This window comes from Oryzias latipes, chromosome 11, assembly GCF_053564925.1.
Source record: "Oryzias latipes strain Hd-rR chromosome 11, Olatipes_Hd-rR_3.1".
Lineage (NCBI taxonomy): Eukaryota > Metazoa > Chordata > Actinopteri > Beloniformes > Adrianichthyidae > Oryzias > Oryzias latipes.
Genome location: NC_136247.1, coordinates 3,259,185 through 3,281,069, shown reverse-complemented (window position 1 = coordinate 3,281,069; position 21,885 = coordinate 3,259,185). Strand labels below are relative to the sequence as shown.

General features: G+C 48.1%; 1 protein-coding gene across 3 annotated transcripts in view; it reads left to right on the top strand.

Annotated features, from left to right (window-relative positions):
- arid1ab (AT-rich interactive domain 1Ab) overlaps nt 1-21,885 on the top strand; it is a 45,909-nt gene that overhangs the window by 12,963 nt on the left and 11,061 nt on the right. For 2 of the 3 annotated variants that reach the window (XM_078954536.1, XM_023960240.2), the window contains exons 2-4: nt 3,858-4,079; nt 12,903-13,475; nt 13,666-13,779. In XM_078954536.1, coding sequence (XP_078810662.1) covers nt 3,870-4,079; nt 12,903-13,475; nt 13,666-13,779 — 897 coding nt within the window. In that variant the 5' untranslated portion in view covers nt 3,858-3,869. The remainder of the gene's footprint in view (nt 1-3,857; nt 4,080-12,902; nt 13,476-13,665; nt 13,780-21,885) is intronic. The other variant, XM_023960241.2, reaches the window with a different exon arrangement.

The window sequence follows — 21,885 nt, the reverse complement described above, 5'->3', positions numbered from 1 at the left end:
CCGAGTTGCTTTTAGAATCCGGGGCACTGTCTAGTTTTGTAGTAGTTAGGGGGTCAGGGTGGAATTCGGACACAGCCTTAGACTTAGCTCTATTTTAGGGCCGTCCTTTCAGGTTAAGGGAACTGCAAAACACACCTGTGCCCATCTGCCCCTGTAGGGGTCAACCCCCCCATGCAGATGCATGTGACCAGGACTTCAGGATCTGGTTCTTCTGCTTTCACTGCGTTCTGGTGACGATGTTGTAGCATGAAGGAAGCTGCTACATCGTGTACACGAAGAAGAGCACTTCCGGTCCCGTCTCTTGATCCAGGTGAGGTCTCCAGCAGACCTGCTCCCCTCTGATGGGCCTCCTATTTGGAGGGTAAACTGGGCTGGACCCGGAGCCAAACATCAGAAGTCAGTCACTTTAAATGATCCAATGATTGATGTAGAATCCATCAATGCTCATATAGTCCATCATTTCATAGCATTTAATAAGCGAGTTTCTTAGTTTTCAGTTCATTTCTTAATGTCAGAATACATCATTTGTCATGAAAATGTCCTCTCTGTTCCTCTTAATTCTCTTGTCTGTGAGAAAAGTTTTTTAGGACTGAATCAAATTGCTTTTGAATAGAAAATCAACATTAAATGAAATCCAGAACCCAGTGGAATCTGGACTGTCCGGCTGAAGTTGACTGGATCTGGTACTCTGGTGGGGAAACCCGCCTTGGAGTCCACAGACTTGTGAGGCAGACCAGACCCCTCAGCTACCCCCCCCCCCCCCCCCCCCCCCCCCGGTGTGTTTGGCATGTTTTCAGGTGTGTGTGTGTGGGGGGGCTCCTTCCTTCCAGACTGAGGTTAGGGACACTCAGGTCACAGGAGATTGCTTATCCATGCTCGCCCCGTCTTGCCCCCATGGTGCCGTTGGTAATGACCTGAGGGAGCATAGCAACCCCCCCCCCACACCCTTCTTCCCACGCAAACACATGGACACAGTCATACTTTCAGGAAAGGGTGGCAGGGGGGAGGCTGGGAGGAAAATCTGGAGTGGAATATGTCGTCATTTTGGATGACCAAACTGTTGACAACCCCCCCCAACCTGCCCCGCCACTTATAGTCATCTCCAGCATCCACAGACACAGCAGCACACACAGCCTCCCCGCTGAGCCCCCCACCCCCCACCCCCCCCCCCCCCCCCCCCCCCCCCCCCCCCCCCCCCCCCCCCCAGCCAACCTCCTCTGGTTGCAGTGCTGTCATTCAGCGAGTGCCAAAGCCTGCTGCTTCATGAAAGCCCAGGAAGAGCGGGCTGGCCAGGGTTCAAACCGCCGTGCAGCTGGGACCTGCTTCTTTTTTCGGCACGCTGCCCTCTCGTCTCGCTGCCTATAAATAGCCCCGGCGCTTGTCTCCCTGAACCAAGGAGGAGGCCAGGAAAAACACAGTCACAGATTAATAACCGTGGGAAGGAGTGTGTGCTGGGGGGGTTGGGGGGGGTCAGCAGGCCAGAACCTGCTGCTCCTGCGGCGGCCCACATGTTGCTGCTGCAGCTGCCAGGATGGTGACGTGTGGGGACGCCGTTGTGGTGTGAAAGCTGAGACTTTTCCTGGGATGCTCCGACCTCCAGCCCCTCCTGCCCCTCCTGCCCCTCCAGCCCCTCCTGCAGCAGTGGGAAACACTCCTGCCGGATGCTCAGGTCTCACTCATTCATCCTCGGCCAACTTTTCTCTCTTTCCCGTCGGATACTAAATCCAGAGCAGTGTTTCCCTCCTCTGCCTCTTGTCTTGCGTCATTGGATTTGGTTGTTTTGGACGATGTATTTTTGGGAAAATGAAGGTTTTATTTTCCCAGCTCTCTGCTTTCTTGCCCTTCCGTTGTTGGGAGTAAAGACCTGAGGGGGGGTGCTTAACCTCTGCTGGTTCCTCCGTGTAGCTTCAGTTTCAGCTGATGAAGCAGCAGAACGTGTGAGGATTTAGAACAGGATCCAGACAGAACCTGAGGATGAACCTGCTGGACTCACAGCAGCAACAGAGCGTTTCATAAAAGTGTTGATTTGGAGCCAGCGGTGTGGTTACACACTAATGCTACCATGCTAAGTACTAGGATGCTATCATGCTAGGCTAACAAGCTGTTCCGTGTCTCGCCTACATGTGATCACGGTTTAAAGTCAGACTAGATTTTGTGAGAGCATCTTTACTCTCAATGTCCAGAATCATTTCAGTCAGCATCCGTTTCTGTCTTTTTGTCTAATACTTCACTTAATTTGCTGCTTTGTTAAAGGGCCGATATCAGGCTTTTCTTAAGCCTTTCAGACTAAACTATAGCCATAGATACAATAATATATCACCTTTGGCACACTAAAGGAAGGATTTTTTAAATGAAATGGGAGTTATTTTCTCAGCTCATTTTCCCACTCAATCTCTAAGGGTGCCGCCTTTCTCTCTGTGTGGGTGCCGCCCATTTCATGACGTCATCGTAGATTCGGCCTCGGCAGCGCATCTCCATTCTCCCTCGAAAACAAACCACATCCAAATTTTTGCAAAGGTATTTTGCTCGTAAAAGGAAAGTGTTCAGCCGATCACCGCTAGCTCGGCTGAGAAAGTGGGCGTGTGTGTTAGCCTGGGGGCGGAGCTGGCAGTGCAGACTCTTCCTATAAGGGGCTGGTCCTCACTTTGTGATGTCACCATGTGAGGACCCAATGGTTTTGTGGATTGGGGGGGCTAGTAGAGGAATAATCAGAGATGCATGAAAGGATCAAAATATCACTACCGTTTTTTTGGGATAAATATTTATATATGTTTATATATATATATATATATATTCTTTTATAAACAATAATTGATTTACATGATATAGACCTATGAAGCTTTACTTAAAGAGCGTGGAAAGTCTTGAAGGAGGGAAAATTGGGGGGGGGGGGGGCTTCACCTGCTCCTCCCCTTTTATTTACTTTTTTACATACTTGCTTTTATTTTAGTGAACTACTTCCTTTGCGTTTGCTATCTTGTTAAATGTTGACTCGGCGCTAAAGAAAAAGAAAAGTTACCTCAAAATAGTGAAAAACTGTTCATCCAGCCAATCCAAGCATTGTGGTGTTTTCAAAGTCTGAGATGTTTTGTCGTTTCCTTCTTTGGAGATGGATCTGAGCTTCAGCTGCGGAGTCGCTCTGCGTGTTTGGCTCTTCATCAGAACTGTTGAACTCTGGGGGAGACGGCGATTAAACTGAGTGGGCGTGAAAGCAGCGTCTCCCGTGTTCACGTCAGCGAGCGCCACTCGTCCTTTGGTCTGGCGCTTCCTGTAAACACCAGGAAGTTGGTGGAACTTTCTGCAGACTATGCTGACACTGGCGTGTCTGCATGCAGCTCTGCATTATGTCATGATGTTGTGAACACTTTCTTTTTTCATTTAGAAAAGTCATGCCAGGTCACAGAGGCGGTCTTCCAATCACAGAGCTCAAATAGTCTCAGTGGGCGTGTCCTCATACCTGCGCGGCATTGGTGATGTTGCATCACACTGTTTTTAAGGGAAATGTTGGATGATGTCATATCCTGTTTACATGATACCAAATGCAGAACTAAAAACACATGAAGGCAAACTACACTCACAGGTCACATGACTAGATCCTCCTCTCAGAAGTACGGTCTCTTTTCCGGCTGTTGGATAAAACCGATGCACATAACAGTAAGATAAGGAACTTCTTCCATGTTCCCACTCCTGGCATACCTGCCAGCCGTTTCTCACCATCCCGTCTTTGACTTGAGGAACTTCTGAAACGGCTCTTCTGCTCCCGGAAGGTTTCATGTTGGGTGGGCTCCTGTTGCAGGAACTGCTCTGCAGGCTCTCAGCTCACAGTCGTGTCCAACTGACCCTCTTTTTCCCTCCAGCCGCCGGGCCCAATGGACCAGCTCGGGAAGATCCGCGGACAGCCGTACGGAGGACCTAACCCCTATCCCTCGCAGCAGCAAGGGCCCGCCTCGGGGCCCGGACCGCAGCAGGGCGGCTCCTACGCGGGGCAGGGCTACGGGCCCCCGGCCCCTCAGAGATACCCCATGGGGATACAGAGTCGCACGCCAGGCGCCATGGGAGGCATGCAGTACGGACAGCAGGTCAGTGGAAGATTGACAGCAGAAACATTTCTGCGTCCTCTTAACGTCCATGACAGGAAATCCTCACTCGGTCATCGTTTCTCTGACGGAGATCAGGATTGTCTGTGGAATAGAGAAAAGCTTAGATGTGTATGACGTGAAGGAGGAAGGCCGCGTGTTTGTCTCCACACACCAAAGGCTGTGACTTTAGAGGGAACAGGAACGTCTGGATGAAGCGAGAGAGAGTTCCCCTGCAGGGGTGAGGTCAGCTGCTGCTGATGGGACGGTCCTGGCATCGCTTTCTGAACACTCGAGGTTCGGGTGGGTGCAGGCGGAAGAAACCGCATATGCAGAAAATAAAAGATTAAGAGAATAAGAGATTTTCAGAACCCAGAGAGGAACGTTGGGCAGCGCCGTCGCCTGCTGTGGAAAACCTTTTTGGCTCACGGTCCGGATGAGCGGTGTTATCAAGTTCTAAAAGCAGATCATTTAGCTAGCTGGACCTCAGACAGGAGCCTCTAAATGCTAAAGCAATAACGGTGCAATACTTCCTCCCAGTCTTTTCTGTCCTATGGAGGACATTAGGAGATGATGAAGTCCTCCTCTGCTAAAGGACTGAATGTAGCTGCAGTGCAGCGGTCACCGTCAAAACACATTTGACACGTTCACCGTCTGATCTCCCATCATGTGGTTTAACAGCCAGTTATTTGGCCACAATCCGTTTTATTGAATTCTGAAGAATATACTTGGGCCCAATTTATACTATGTTCTGTAGAACCACTGACCTAACCCGAACAAAGTGGGCCGTTTCATTTTGGAAATAAAAGTCCTTTGTTAAAGTCAGACAGAAATTTGTCAGAAAGACAGTCAATTATAGGATTTGATTAGCTGTTTTAAAATACATATTCAAATTTATTGTTCACCTTTTTAGAATAAAAACATAAATGATGTTAATTATTGACAGCTGTCATTAAGAGTCAGTTTTCCTGCTGCTAAAATGTTTTAAAAACGTCATTCATTCATCCTTCATTGGGTTGCTGGAGCCTATCCCAGCTAACAAATACATCAACTTGTCGCATGGCAAACTGGGAACTATCCACCAGTGTAGTTGAAGGTTTTTTTTGGGTAAATTTAGAGTAGTTTAGCCTTTTTTTTTCTTTGATCAACTAAATTTTTTATAGCATTCCCAACAAACCAAAACAAAATTTTAAAGTAAAACAAAGTCAATAATTCAGCTCCTTCCCTGAAGATGACGGTGAGAAATGGGGATATTTTTTGCCACAACATTTGTTACAAAATACTGTCATCATTGTCCATGCCTAGTAATGATCAAGTTGTGAAGCTGTTGATCTAAAGTAAGAGTCCATTTTCCTATAGAGACTGCTGCCTGGCTTTAGTTGAATGACTGGATGAGCCGTTAGGCGTGTCTAGTATGGAGTTCATTCAGTCTCAATCATCAGAAATGCACACAACCCCTTTCACAAATACACACGCTCTGATTCACAAATTCGTGCAATATTCATTTGGAAATGCACACGTTGTGTTTCACAAACACACACGTTGTTTCACACATGCACAATAAGTGCTTCTCACAAATGTGCATGATTATGTTTCACAAAAACACAATAGATTTTTTCAGACATGCAGAATAAATGCTTCACAAACATCATTTTTAAGTACACTTGTAACATGAACTCACAGTTTGTGGATATTCTAGAATGTGCATTCACAAACCTGCTCTCATTTGTGAATCTCCCCACATTAGTGAGAGATTTCTCTGCGGTGAATATTGAGACTCCCTTCATGCTGCAGGTCAACTAATGCCACCATTGGCCAATGAATCTGTCAATCAAACTCATCACCAAAGCAGGCCTGCTCGCTTTCAGCCAATCGAATGCACCCTTAGACTTTCTCCAGCTTCCACACAGGTGACAGAAAGCCCCGCCCATCTTTGATTCTGTACCGGGTATAGGTACCGGTCGGTGTTAGCGTGTTAGCTTTAGCATGGCTCCTCTAGGTTTATTGCCTTCAGTCTTCAAAAATTACTGGCTTAAGAAATGCAACAGTTGTAGAATGCAGTTGGCATTGAATCCAGTGAACAGTGTCCTGCTGATGGGATTTACAATGAATGTTTCATCAGGATAGATGCTGATACTTTATCCTTATTAGCTATGATGCTAGTGTCCTTTTAGCACTCAGACACCTTACTCCCTTCAGTCTGGATCATGAGGAGAAAAATCTCCACAGAACTTTCTGTGGAATTTCAATAACCCCCCCCGTTTTTTCTCTCTCCATTCTTCAAATCTGGGCTGAGAGTGGAGTGGAGTCAGCCTCAAACTGTCCTGTTGCGTTATCCCTAAAGTTAGAACAGAGTTATAATACTGACTTCAATCATAGTGGATGATTTTGTTACTCCTAACTGAGGGACTTTGCATTTCCTGGAATTTAAAACTTTTCCGCCATGCTTGTGTGCCGTGCACCTTCAGTTCTGACATCAGTGTGAAAGCTGGAGAAAGTCTAAGGGGCCATTCGATTGGCTGAAAGCGAGCAGGCCTGCTTTGGTGATGAGTTTGATTGACAGATTCATTGGCCAATGGTGGCATTAGTTGACCTGCAGAGTGAAGGGAGTCTCAATATTCACCGCAGAGAAATCTTTCACAAATGTGGGGAGATTCACAAATGAGAGCAGGTTTGTGAATGCACATTCTAGAATATCCACAAACTGTGAGTTCATGTTACAAGTGTACTTAAAAATGATGTTTGTGAAGCATCTATTCTGCATGTCTGAAAAAATCTATTGTGTTTTTGTGAAACATAATCATGCACATTTGTGAGAAGCACTTATTGTGCATGTGTGAAACAACGTGTGTGTTTGTGAAACACAACGTGTGCATTTCCAAATGAATATTGCACGTTTGTGTAAAATTACATTTGTGTGTATTTGTGAAAGGGGTTGTGTGCATTTCTGATGATTGAGACTGAATGAACTCCATAGTCTAGTAGATGTTGCTGCAGCACTACCACACCTGATTTAGTCTCCCTGAGCTTAAACTTAAAATTTTTATGCACCTGAGAGGAGGGAAGAATAGGCCCCCGAGTCCCCCACCCAATTAGAAGTGGTTTTCAGCCTGGAGGTGTTGCATGCATGTTGTTGTTCAATATCTGAGTTTACATGGACAGAATTAACCTGAATGAAGGCCTGATCAGAATAAAAATGCGTCATGTAAACATGATATAACTCTGCCCCCATCAGACTCGACATGTCTTTCCGATGGAGATAGGTGGTTTGCTGATTGTTGATCCGATCGTGGAGCATAGAAACAGTCTATTCTGATCGTGGGTCACTACTGCTCTGGTTTACGTCACGCATAGATGGGGTGGCGCTCCAGGAGGCTTTGGACCGCGAACCGGACCGGCCGCCTGCTCCACACGAGTGAACCACGTTCTTGAGCAGAGCAGTCGGACTCGTAGCTTCGTGTTTTTGGGCAGGGCAGGGTGCTTTGTCACGGCGTGTGGTCTGGAGGAGGTCTGTCCGACTGCTCTGCGTGAGCAAACCGTGTCTCTGAGCTGAGCAGCAGCCTAATGCTAAACCTCCTTCCAGATCCTTGCTGCCAAGAATAAAGGACTGGCCGCACGGATTCAGCAAATGACGAGCAAACAAGCACCTAATAAAAGCATAACAACAGTAAAATCACCTTTAGAAGATCATCTCTCTCTGCTGCAGCTTGTTTGTTTACAGCAGAACTCAATATTTCTTCTTCTTTGGTCGTTTCTGGTATTTTAGAGAGTTCTGTTCATGTCAGAGTGATTCATTCTGATGGAATGTGTGGCGTATGGAAACGTTTGTTATAATCAGATCAGGTTTTTCTGGGCCCATAAGCACAGTTCAGTTCTGATCCGATCATCATTCAGACATTTTGCACATAGAAGCGCGGCTACTGATACCTGAATGCAGGTGAGCTGCAGCTCCTTCCAGATCAGGTAGAGTGTAGATGTAGACATGAAGTCAAGAAACCTGCTTCTGTATTTTTGCTAAAAGAAGTGAACCTGCTGCTTAAATGATGTTACGTAATCAAACAGGCCAAGAAGAGCCTCGGTTTCACCTGGTGGAAGGTGCTGTCACATGAGCAGACTGAACAACATCAGGTCATGTGACCTTTGGGCTCATTTTAGTGCCATTGCACTAATGGGTTGGTGTCTCAGGGAAAAACGCCAACTTTGAGAAATGCTGCGTTCATGTGGTGTTGAAATGATGGGAAAAATGCCCGTCTGACTCAAACATCAGAAGAGCAACAAATCCTCCAACACCACATGAATGCAGAAGCACTTTCTGCACCCAGAAGAAAGGTCATTTTGTTTGTTATCTCTCATCTCTGGGGAAAAACCAGAGTTACAGGAAAATAAAACATTATCAAGGATCATCATTAGAATTTTTCCCGTTTGGCGGGACAGATGAAATAGTTTAACAGGCCGCCAAAGGACTCCCAGGCTGCTCACAGATGGGTAAAGGACTTACCCATCTGTGACCTACAGAAAAACATAGAAGTCCAGTTTTTCTTGAACTCATTTAAGGAAAATGCCTCTTTATTGTGAACTCTGACGCATTGCAGGGATCCAAAAGCATGTGGCCTTTTCGTCTTGGCCTGTGGTTCTTTCTGGGCTGTGGTTATCTTACCTGCTGTTTGACCATGACCTCCGTTAGAGCTTTGCAGACATGAAAACACTGTCCTCTTCTCAACAGGTCAAAAAAAACCAAACCTACTTGATGTTGCTTCAAATGTGCACCAATCCTTGACCGTTTTGTATTTGTTTTGAATTGTTCTGAAAAAACACAATTGGTTGTTGTGTTGATGTCTTGACAAGGTCAGCTGTGTGTCCTTCTGTCTGTGGAAGTGGAATGAAATGATGGATAGCCAACTCCACTACAATGATCGGGCGGGAAAGCGTATACACCTGAAACATACACCTGAACAGGCAAATGCTGGATATGAACTAAGGGGACTGTTGGTATTGTTGTGAAGCAGATAAAGGTGGTGTGAATGTGAATGTTAAGGTGGAATTATTATTCATTTAAAGGTGGTGTTTTTGTTCATGTAAAGGTGTATTAATTCTTCATTTATAGGTGGTCTTTTGGTTAATGTAAAGAAGGTGTAGGTGGTGTTATTGCTCATGTAGAGGTGGTGTTACATGTAAACACCCTGAAAGTACCCAGTAAATTCCAAAAAAGTACCATTTAAATGCCCTGAAAGTACCCAGTAGTTACACAATAAGTACCATGTAAATACCATTTAAGTACACTGTAAGTACTCTACTGTAAAAGAAATCGTTACCTCTTTTTGTTAATGTAAAGGTGGTGTTAGTATTCATTTAAAGGTGGTGTTTTTGTTATTGTAAAGCAGAGAAAGGTGGTGTTGTTGTTCACAATCATCACGAAGGTAACATTTTTTTGGTTATAAAGTTTGTTTTTCTCTGTTACAAAATAAATCAAACTATAACAAGCTGATAAAACAACCTGAATATGCATGTAGTTTGTTTACAACAAAAGTCAACATGTAAATAAAAGTGCATTTAGGTCTATTTTTAAAATGAAATAAATCATCCATCCATCCATCCATCTTCCTCCGCTTATCCGGGACCGGGTTGCGGGGGCAGCAGACTGAGCAGAGATGCCCAGACTTCCCTCACCCGGCCACTTCCTCCAGCTCCTCTGGGGGGACCCCGAGGCGTTCCCAGGCCAGCTGAGAGACGGAGGCCCCGGGGAAGACCCGGGGCAGAGGCGAGGAAAATAAATCAAAGTACCGTAATTTCCGGACTATAAGCTGCTTCTTTTTTCCTGCGCTTACAGCCCTGCGGCTTATTCAGTGACGCGGCTAATTTATGGATTTAATTGACGGCCGCCATGTACGCATTTTTTCGTACTCAGTGCATGGTTTGAATTCTCTATTCAACTCCAAGCAACAAGTCATTTATTTTTCAACACACTAAACAGCCAGACAGCATGGACCTCACTTCAGATCATAGACACTTCAGTCATGGTTCAACAGAACGAAACACGCATGCCCAGCCGCATCCCACAATCCTTTGGTTCCATTAGACCCAACGTGCACGTGATCGCCACTACAATATGATGAAGCTTTCAAGTTAAAAGCAATCGTTAAAAGCAGCGTAAAAAAATCCACCATCACCAACGGGTTTGGAAAAGCCGGTCAGCTGCTGACGGAAAAGCTGCAATCTGCAGCTGGGCTGCACGTAAATATGTAGGAATAACATCAGCCTTTATTTTGTCGGGACACGACTGGAAACACAAATTGACGTGGTCGTTTTAACTGTTTCTAAGGACTGAGCGGAATTTTGCTTTGAAAAGCTCACAGCCTCTGTGTGAGCTGGAGACACTGCCGATGGCAGTCTGAAGGCTCCCACACGTAACAACTCATCCGCCCCTCATCCACAAAACGTTCAGTTTTAATTCCGATTGCTCTGCACAGACACGATTTGCTCCGTCCACCGGCGCAATGGGGACGAAGCGCTCCTCCTTGGAGCCGCTCTCGCATGGGGTGTCGGAGAAGATAGGAAGGGGAGACAAGGAGCCCGCTTGGCGAGCGCGGAGCGCAGAGACGTCCGCGGAGCAACAGTGTTTGTTGTGGAAGGAAACTGACGCACGCGCCGCGCGGAGGCGCGCTCTTTTCAGTCGCCGCTGATGTATTTTACTGGTGTGTTTTTTTAACCAGCCCTGTTACTCCCATAACACTGCCGCGACCCAAGCGGAAGGAGAGCTGCTCTCCCGTTCGCCCCTCCCACCACCGCTGCTCCTTGCTCATTCTTAAACACGTACAACAGTGTGGCGAGCCGGGTTAGACCCGCCTTTAGCCCCTAAGACTCATGGGAAATGGGGGATCGCGGATGTTAATTTCCTCATCATAACTGAGGGATGTAATGTTGATTATATGGTAACTGTGTGTAATTTTATGTATGATACCTAGATTGTCAATAAGTAAAAAAATCTTTAAAAAAAATAAAATAAAAAAACCATAGCTGAGGAACATGTGAACAGAATAGAGGTGCATGCTGTTTGGCAGATGTGAGTGTATTTAAATACATGATCCTGAGGCAAGGCTGACTCCACCCACAGTGTGCTAATGAATTGCACTCAGTCTGGGAGTCAGGACGTGATGTGTCAGGGTGACCATGTTGCATAATGCATGCGGCTTGTACACTGACGCGGCTTGTGTATGTACAAAAGAAGTTAAATACGTGAAAATAGGTGGGTGCGGCTTGTAATCGGGTGCGCTCTATAGTCCGGAAATTACGGTAGAATGTCAGATAGCTTGTCTTGTATATACATTTGTACTTTTTTTCTTCCACAGTAAACAATCTGACATATAAAATGTTCTTTTTTATTACTGTAAATAAATAAACTCTGGCAGCTTGAGACAATGGTTTGGAGGGAGTTCTGGAAGTTTCTCTCTATTGTAAAGTCGTTCCCAGTGGTCTTTTTATTATGATTATTCCGCCTTTAGCAAAAACCAAAAAACCTGTCGTTTTCCAAGACTTGTTTTCTGCAGAGCAGCAGGAACTCATTAGAAACTTGCCTTGTAGTTGTGGGCTGGGCTGTTGGCACAGACGTAACCCTACGTTGATATCCCAGCATGCCTTGGTTCACTCTCTCCCATCAGTCTTCAGCCATGGGAAATGGTAAATGTCGTATACTATAGCGCTTTTCTACTTTCCTTAAAGGCCCAAAGAGCTTTACATTCACACACATTCACACACTGGTTGCGGCTCCGCAACCTTCCACTAGAAGGTTGGGGTTCAGTGTCTTGCCCAAGGACACTTCGACACATGGGCGGGCAAGGCGGGAATTGAACCTGCAATATTCTGATTGGAGGTCGACCACCCTACCACTACACCATGGCTGCCCCACAAGCCCAAGCTAACAGTAGTGTAGCAAAAAAATGCCTAGCAATGTCAGAAGTTCCAGTTTAGAGCCAGATGGCAGCTGGACGAGAAAAATGAAGACGTACATGGATCCATTTGTCTCCAAGTAGAGGATTTACAATTGGGGCGGAGCAGAGAGACTTTGGCCCGCCCATCGCAGTTCCTGCGTCACAAACCTGCGATTTTAATCTGCTTCTGATCCGTAACGATTAGAACAAAGAAATACTCGGAAATGCAGTTTTAACCTGAAGTTCTTTTCCACATGTACTTCATTATGAAAAAATGCTACAAGAACATGTTAAGCATCAAAAACACCATTTCTGTCTTTAAACCTCCACCCTGTAAACACCAGCTCTTCATTGGGCTGTGCTGCTGGACTCTTCCAGACAGCTTCTTCCTCCTGTTTAGTGTGGACTTGTGTCAATCACTATAGCTTATCCTGTTGTTGACCCCCCAGTGTCATGTCACGACACCAGCCTCTGGTGCATTTGGTTTCCAGTTAATAAATCCGTTAATACAAGAACTTTAACGCGATGATTGCGTTCAGTATTCAGATTCAGTAACATTAACGGCACTATAAATGTTACTGAAAGATGTGAGAGTTAGCTAAGGCCACGATTTCAAACGGCACTATTGGTCATAAATAATGCAGCGTCAGGAAAAGTAGGTTTATTGAAATGTAAATGATGGAAAGCAGGTGAAGATGTTTATCATTATTGTTGTAAAATAATAAAAGCTGGATACATTTCACAGCCAACTTCCCAAAAATAGAAAAAAAGCAGGGAATGAAAGCTGCAGCAAACTGTTTTTGTTTACATCTGAACGGTCCTCCCACCCCCCCAAAAACCCTGCTGCGTTGGTGCTGCCTTGTGATGCTGCCCTAACAGATTCACTTATCACTCTGTTTAGATGTCTGCATACGGACAGCAGGGCCCAGGGGGCTACAGCCAGCAGAACCAGGGCTACTACGCTCAGCACGGCCCCCCTCCCAATGCCGGCCAGCAGCAGCCTCCATATCAGAGCCAGAGCGGCTCTGGGTCCCCCTATCCTCAGCAGGGCCACCCCTCCCAACCTGCGGGCCAACACGGGCAGCCAGGCGCCCCTTTTCCACAGACCCAGGTGCCCCACGGCGGCTCTGCGGCGCAGCCCTCCTATAGCCAGCCCCCGCAGTCTCAGCCGGGACAGCAGCCCTATGTCCCCTCCCAGCCTCAACAGCAGCAGCAACAGCAACAGGGCCCTGGCCCTCAGAATCAGCCGAGCCCCCAAGGCCAACCTGGGTACTCACAACCCCCCGGGCCAGAACAACCGGCAGCACAGCAACAAGCACCCCCCCAGCAACAGCAGCAACAAGCAGGCGGTCTGCCTCCCCAAGCCCAGCAACCCCCAGCCCACGGTCAGCAAAGTCAGCCATCACCTTACTCCCAGACCCCCCCCCTGCAGCAGCAGCAGTCACCATATCAGAGGTTCCCCCCTCCCTCACAGGTAACGCCTGCGTTTTGTCAGTTTCTATAGCTTAAGTCCCAGAGTGGATTGAGATTTCAAAAAGCTTTATTGTCCCGTCTTCATGTACAAGCGCAGACCTGTAGATGGTCTGAAGGTCAGGCGGCGTGGACCTGGAAAAGCAGGAGCGTGCAGCTTCACTGTGAGATCATCTCATCTGTCTTGTTTGTAGAACCAGGAGATCTCCCAGGATTCCTTCAGCTCTCAGTCCAGCATTCCTCCCGCTGCCCAGCCCAACAAGAGCGGCCCTGAAGACAGCCTGCAGGGGCGGCCGTCCAGCCTGCCGGTGAGCCGCCGCCGAGTTCTGTCGTTCCCACGTTCCATCCATGTCCATCCTAACCTTATGGAAAAGGTTGGATGGATTTGGGTGGATTCTGACTTTTGGGGGGTGGGGGTGTTTGAGTTGAAGGTGAGCGGCGGCATCCTCTCTCACCGTGGGACAGGTTTCTGTTTCCATGGCAGTGTTTGTGGGTCAGACTGAGGAGCTAGCCTCATTCTGGGCCTCAGGGAAGGAGAGTCAGAAATGAGATCGTTAATGAAAGGGAGGGAGCAGTGCGTGGGGGGGGGGGCACTGTTGGAGAAGCAGGGCTGTCTATGCAGGCGGGGTAACCCTGAGGATGTGCTTTCCTTCCTTTTTATTTATTCATACACCTCTCTGGGATTAGCTGTCAAAGGGAGGGTGGTCTCGGGGATTCCCCCATGGTGGCCTGTGATTGGCTGAGAGAGGTGCTAATCTGGCTGATGCGGGCCCTTCTGCATCCCTGCAGATGGCTCTCATGCAGGTGTTCAGTGCAGCTTCAGGACCGTTCATTCAGGAGACTGAAAGTGGGATTTATTTGGGAGGCTGATCATGTAGGATCACGATGACTACAGCAGTGACGTGCGGTCAGGTGAGGCAAGTGAGGCACTGCCTCACCTGTCATGATCGTGATAAAATAGAAAAGGGTAATTAAGTAAATACTATTTTCCAATGATCTGTGTTAAATATACATTCTCAGTCAACTCGACACGTTTCCCACAGTTTCTGAGGTTCAAATCGCATCATTTGAGTGTTGCGCGATCACAGACGGAGCTGAAACTCCGGGTGAGGCTCTGAAGCGATGTGCCTCATGTCTGACAGCAGGGCTCAATGTTAACAGAGACGTGCGCTGAAAACACTGCTGTAGGCCCGCAGAAAAGGCTGCTGGTGAGGCAAGCCTCACCAGCAGGGGGCCGAGCTGACAGTTGACAGCTGCTTTGTAGCTACACTGATACCGTAGAAGCAGAACAGACCGAGGACGTCTGTCTCCATTGAGAGGAAGACTTTCCAACAGATCATTGAGCTTTTTGTGAAGGATCGGCGCACGGAGTCAAAAAGTAAGGCCAAACATGGTTTTCAATGTTTGTTTTTTAAAAATAACATTTTTATAATCATTTTCACAGACATTTGATAACATTAAAGCTCCAGAATTAGAAGTTGGAAAAATACCAGAAATTGTTTCTGAGGGTCAAATGTGTGCTGGACACATCTGTATACTTAAATTTGTTTACAGTACATATGAATAATTCATGTCTATAAACGAAATATTCTTTGGAGGACAAATATCTTCTTGTGTGTATTTTATAAGCTGTTAGCTGCTGTTGGATGGATGCTGAAATATTCAGTTCTTGTAAATCTGACTCTAGAGGAGTCGGTGCCTCACCAGCCATCAACCTCACCACACGTCCCTGAACTCTGGAAAGGCGGTCAGATCTCTGGGTTTGTGGGACATAATCGACTAGGGTTGGGCGATGTCCCCTAAATTGGCCGTTGATGATGTTTGCTGTCAACCATCGGGATGGACGATGATATCGTCGTGGGGGGGTAGGGGGGCTATTTTTAATATTTCGGTCTTATATAATTGCTATTCGTTATTTTACTTTATTTATTTTATTTCCCAACTAATGACTCATCTGCAGTACTGAGGGAAATAACTTTAACAGAAAAAGTAACAAACAAACTAGAAAAGAAATGGTCCGCTCCCGCATTTAACTAGTCAAGCGGACCGGCGGAGTGCGGACTTACAGCTTTGTGTTTGAGGGGAAGGGGGGGCTTTGTTACATGAGCGTCATGTAGGAGATTTAGAACTGCGATCTGTTCCGCAGCTCTAGGGGAACGGGCTACCGAACTCAGAACCGGGTCTAAAAGTGTGTGTCGGAGCAGAGGATCGTCAGCACACACACAGCACTTTGGGGCGGTGTGAGCTTCAAAGCAGAAATGTCGCTCAGTCCTTAGAAATCGTTCAAGCAATCACGTGGATTTGTGTTTCCAGTCGTGTCCCGACTAAATAAAGGCTGATGTTATTCCCACATGTGTAAATGCAGCCAAAATGCAGATTGCAGCACCACCCAAAGCTAATGTTGTTAGCCCGTGTTAGCATACTGCTAATTCTGGCTTCTTTCCGGCTCCGTTCTTAAACAGACAAAGCACTGACCACACGGATTAAAAATAAAACGATGAGCGAACAGGCGTTTCATAATAATCGTAACATTATTAAAAGCACGTTTAGAAGATCGTCTTGTATATTACCGAGCTGACATATCAATGTATAAAGCCGTTCGGCAACATTGTTTTGTATTGAATTGTTACATTCAATAAAGTTTGAGAAAAAAATAGCTGCTCGGCGGAACTGATATCCGCTTCCAGTTTTTCAAACCCTACTGCGCATGTGCGAATGATTTATTCCGACCGAAAGTGTGACCTTAGTGAACGTTTGTTATATTCTGAAAAAGGTTTTCTGGGCCCATCTACACGGTTGAATTCTAATCCGACCATTGATCCCATCAAGATATTTTTCACATGTAACCGCGGCTCATGGTGTCGACTCCCAGCGTGGCGGGGGCGTGGCATCACGATGGTGTCTCTCCATCGGGATGTCAGTCACCCATCACGATGGACGATGATATCGTCCATCGGCACAACCCTATAATCGACATCTTCCTGAAGGAAGTTGTCTCCTTTGTTTTGCGTCGCAGGTCCTGCAGATCTACAGATTTATCAGTTAAAAAAAGCTCCCGGTCGTTGGGAGGTGCTGGCTCTGCTCTGACTGCAATGATTGCAGACGTCCGGATTGTGGGGGCGGGACAGGAAATGTGACGGATCAAAATGGGGAGTTTCAGACAGTCTGCAGCATCCAGAGATTCCTGAAACTTGCCCCGTGTCAGCATTAGACAGCTGCCCCCCCCCCCCCCCCCCCCCCCAAATAAATGACCATTTTGTTTGTTTACTGCTGATCATTCAGTCCGGCTGGTCACACCAAAACAATCTTAGTGGATGATGGAGAAAAGTCGCAGGTGCAGCGTCCCACCTGAGAAGGACTTGGTGGGTTCCTGTGTGTTCTGAGCTTCATGTGTGTAACTTTGCTGCAAAGATAGGGAAATCTAAAGAAGACATTGTTTTAGTGAGCAGAACCAGAAGGAGGCGCTCTGCTGTGGGGGACAGAACCTGCAGACGGATCTTTGTCTTCAGTGATGCGGGTTTGGGTTTGGATCTGAAGGACGCCTTCAGGTACTATTCAAGAACACAAACACAGACATGAGGGTTTGTGTTGGTGTTTGGGGTAACTGTACTGGGATCTAAAGTGTTAGTTTTTATCATGACTATGCCTAAATACGGCCCTGATTGATTTGGTTTCATTAAAACAGAAGACTGGGTCTGAACGGGTCTGAACGGCTACTTCAAACCCTTAGAGTGCTGGAGGTGAATGAATGAGGTTTGAAAAAGCCTTTTTGGGTCAAGTGCCTAAAACTGAGGCTGTTTTTTGTCTGAAGAAGCGTTCCTGGTGCTGAACGGGGAGCCTAGAGGATGAAGAGCATCACGCTGCACCTGCTGCAGGTCACCTCTTTATGTCTGAGCGGGACGTTGAAGTGTTGTCTTTTCACGGCTTATCAGAGCAACATCAGCTGGACCGTTTGAGCTGTAGGTGGCATGGGGGAGGGCTATCATGATAGGGAGTGAAACTGAACCTGCAGTTCTTTGACTGCTGCTGCTGTGCTGACAAACATGTTGCTCAGCCAGCAGGGGGCTGGCTCCAGTTTGAGAGGAAATTCCTGCTTTGGAAGGAGCTGTGGTGATGGTTCAAATCCGCCTCCTATCCAGTTTGAATCCTCAACCAAACGGCTGACTGTGAATCCACACTAGGTGCTCGGCAGAGAGCTGGGATCAGGTGTGCAGGAGGCGCAGGTATGAGGAGCAGGGCTGCTCCAGGCGGCTGAGGAACCAGCAGAGCGGGTTGAGCCGGTTTGTGTCTGAGGAGTCGTCTGTCGTGTGAGCACAAAGCTGCTCTAACCTGTGAAGAGGAGCTTTCACTCAAATGAGTCATTACTGACTGAAGTGTCAATCAGTAACCCTGGTGGCTGATTTGAAGACACCCCCCCTCAAATGAAAGTTATGTGGTCATCATTATATTGACCATGGCGGGTTTTCCTCACATGGAGCAGCTCTCTGTGTTTTTAACGTGTTCTTGTAGCATTTTTTCCATGATGGAGGACACAGAAAAGTCTATGAGGATTTTCTTCATTCATCCTGAATCAGATGAAAAAATGGCGTTTACAAAAGCTCTCAGTTGTGATGTAGAAACTGCAATGGGCGGGGCCACAGTCTCCCTGCTCCGCTCCATTCTGATCATCCACCTGCAGGCACATAGATCCATGAACGTCTTAGTTTTCCTGCTCTGAGCTGGAATCTGGATCAGAACTGGACGGCTGGATAGATCTGATAACCGCTAGTGTTAGGATGGGGCTGTGTGGGGCTGTGAGGGGCTGTAAGCTAGTGGGGGGTTTGTGATGAACTCCTGCTGCTCTGCAGTGTAGAAAGCCACACAGGGTTTTAATTTTTTATTTATATTTTTTGGCACGCTTTGACAGATCAGAGCTGGATTGGAGCGGGTCCTTCAGGAGGTGACCTGAACAGTTTTTATTTTGCACCCCCACCCCTACACATCTGAAACTGAGCTGTGTGTAGCTGTCAGTTCTGGACTTTTATCACCCCGTGATTTGACACTTCCTCTCCTTCTTAATGCCCCCCCACACCCATTCTTTTCTTTAATGAGCCCCCTTCTTGTCCTTTCCTAGGTCTTTTCTCTGTTGTGGGATAATCCCTCACCAGGCCCGCCCCCTGCTTGTAGTCATCCCTCCTGCTTCAAAAGGTCTTCAGACTTAGAGCAGGCGGGGGCTGGGCAGGGCTGGGGGGGTCACATGTTGGTCACACACTTGGTGTTTTTCTATCCTCTGCTTCCTCCTGTAGCCTTTCAGAGTAGGATGCCACATCTGGTCTTTTATTTTGAAGGACAGTTTTCCTAACTTGCATGCGTCCACCTGCAGACGTCCTGCATGCAGACGTGCATGCGTCTACCTGCAGACGTCCTGCATGCAGACGTGCATGCGTCTACCTGCAGACGTGTATGCGTCTACCTGCAGACGTGTATGCGTCTACCTGCAGACGTGCCTGCATCGTCCTGCATGAAGACGTGCATGCGTCTACCTGCAGACGTGTATGCCTCCGCCTGCATCGTCCTGCATGCAGACGTCCTGCATGCACGTGCAGCAGCTGTAATGCGAGCATCCTGCTCTAAAGGCGGGGATCCCGCGGCCCCCTCCCCTCCCCTCCCCGCTCAGCCCAGCTCTGCTGTGCTGCGGCAGCTAAGCTTGTTTTTGCGACAGCGCTCCGGAGCAATCAGCCTGACGAGGCCCCGCCCCCCCAGCCTTTTCCAGTATTGCACTCATTTTTTTCCTCTCAGAGTTTAATACGTTTCTCCTCCGCTCTGCCGCTCTCTCTCCTTCCTCTTTCACTTTAAATTCTCTTTTTCCTTTCCTGCTCGCCCCCCCTCTGTCAGCTTTCATAACGCTGTGCAGTGCTGTCAGTATTCAGAGTCCGGGGCCCGTTTCCTGTTCCTATTCTGGGGCCCGCTCTCTGTGTCTTATTCAGATTCCGGGGGGGTTCACCCCCCCATGGTGGTATGATTCTTAATGACTGGATCCGAGCGTTGGTGTGTTTCGTCCACATGTTCCTGGGCCGGTTTGCCCCCCCCCTCGCTGGGCTGCAGCACAAAGACGGTTGACTGCAGCCTGTCTGCAGAAAGCAGAAGCTGCCGACCCCCCCATGAAACGTTACACTTATATTCAGCTTTTCTTCCTTGTTGACTCGCCCCCCCCCTCTCTGTACTCTCACTGTGGGATGGGGGGGGGCTCTCACCTCGGGCGTCTGTCCTGACCCCCCCTGTCTATTGTAATCTTTACAAAAGCCCCCGCCCCCTCTAAACACACACAGACCCACATTATTCAGTGTCCCTTTACCATTACCCCCCCCCCCCCCCCCCCCCCGACAGAAGCTCAATTAAGTCAATGTTCAACCCCCCCAAATTGATCAAGGTTCCCTTTTTTAAATTGTGCAGATTTAACCCCTCCTCCCCCCTTGCATGTGACTGCAGGTGATGTTGTGGGGGGGTCATCTGTCTGAAACCACAGGAGTACAGGTGCATGCCCCCCCCTCGTGAGGCAGAAAAGACCTGAGCCAGCGTGGTGAATGCCAGTAATGGCTGCTTTTTTGAGGGTGGGGGCCGCCTTTGCTTTCCCTTGCAGTGGAATGATAGCGCCCCCCGATGGTGGTGCTAAGCCCTGCAGTCCTCTGTCAGGGGGGGGCTCTTCTCATTTCTCCTTCACCATCCAAACGTCTGATCTTTGCTCAACTTTCTGTTTCTTCACAGAGTCACATGGGGGGGCTTCATGGAGTCATGATTTGTAGATGAAGCCCCCCCCCCCATGTGATCACAGCTAATAGATAAAGTGTATTCAAAGTGGTCAAAGTTTAAGGGGGGGTACCAGCAGCAGACCCCTCCCCCTGAGGCTGTCTGCACACTGACCCCAGCAGCCAGAGCATGGAGGGACACCGAGGCTGTGGTGGGGGGGGCGGCGCTGCGATGCGTCAACCACGTGAATCTGGTAACCATGGCAGCCCCTGCCCCCTCCCCCTGTATATTTTGTTTAGCATCTGTGGGCCTGAGAGTGAGGTCAGAGAGAGGGCCTGATGGGGGGACAAGCTCTGCCCCCCTCCCCCGGCACCACCAGCACCTGATCTGGTTCCGGTGCCGAGCCGGGTCACTCATTCCAGTGCCGGGGGGGAGGCTTTTCTTAGTCACTAGCTTTTGATATAAAGTTGACTGTGTCCATCTCAGTGAGAGGTCTTTCTTTCATTTCTCTCCGTCTGCGCAGACTTGAGCAGCTGCGCTTGGCCTGAAGTTTCCATGTTAGGCAGAGCTGCTAAAAGCACAAAATGGCTGCCGTCTCTCTGAGCGCTCTCCTCCTCTGTGCTCCTCTTCCTCCTGCTCTTCCTCCTGCTAACAGAAAGGTCCCGTCTTCCTCCGTCTCCTCAGCATCAGCTGATGATGCTCCGCCCACAGTCATGGCTGATGCTCCTCATCATCCTCCAGTAATGAGTGTTGAACAGCAGAGACTCAGGACCCCCCCCCCCCCCTCCCCCGACCTGTGCAGTCAGCAGAACAGGCTGCTGCTGTGCAGCACTGAAAACCCCCCCAAAAAAAAAACAAGCCAAGAGTCTGAGCCATTAGCAGAGCCCCCCTCCCCCGCCTTCCAGCCATGTTTCCTCTCAGCAGAACCCCCCCCCCCTACACTGTGCTGTCTGATCTGGTAGTTCAAGCTGGGGGGGTGAGCTCAGACTGCTGTTGTTTTTATGGCACAAGCATGTTCAGGTGAAGCAACACTTTATTTATATTTTTGTTCCCACTTTACAGGGAAGGGGCTCTGCCTCTGTGAGCCAATCAGCAGGCAGTGGGCGTGTCCTTCTCTGGGGGAACAGAAGCTGCAGTCTTTCTCTTAGCTTCAAGTTTAGAAAAGTGCTCCAACTTCCACTGGTGTGCTGGTGATACTCCGTGCCTGTACTGCAGGTTGTCATGGAAACCTGTTGATGACCTCAGCTGTTGCCCTCAAACATTGATATTTGCCCTGTAGAAAAATGACCGTGGATCTGCCACATCACCGCCCCACTCCTGTTTGTTGTGGTGTGCTCTTTATTCTGATGTCTCTATTTCCATTTACAGCTGTTACCCCTCCCCCCACAAACCTGTGTTTTTCTGTGTTCTCACCGGGGGCGGAGCTAGAAGATTTTATACGGGAGGGGGCAGAGCTAGAAGAAGACTCAGAAAGGGTGGTGAAATACTGTCAGTCCAGCAGATGCAGTGAGGTTGACATGGTGCCTCAACCAGTCAGGGATTCAGCTTTGGGCACGCAGCGTTTACAGTGACTCCATCAGCGGGTAAAAAAAAAAAAAAATCAAAATGGCTGCTCTACGCGAGGACTTTCCCGGCCACTGGAGCTGGAACCATCACGCCCGCTGGACAGAGTAGCCCGCTATGCTGGC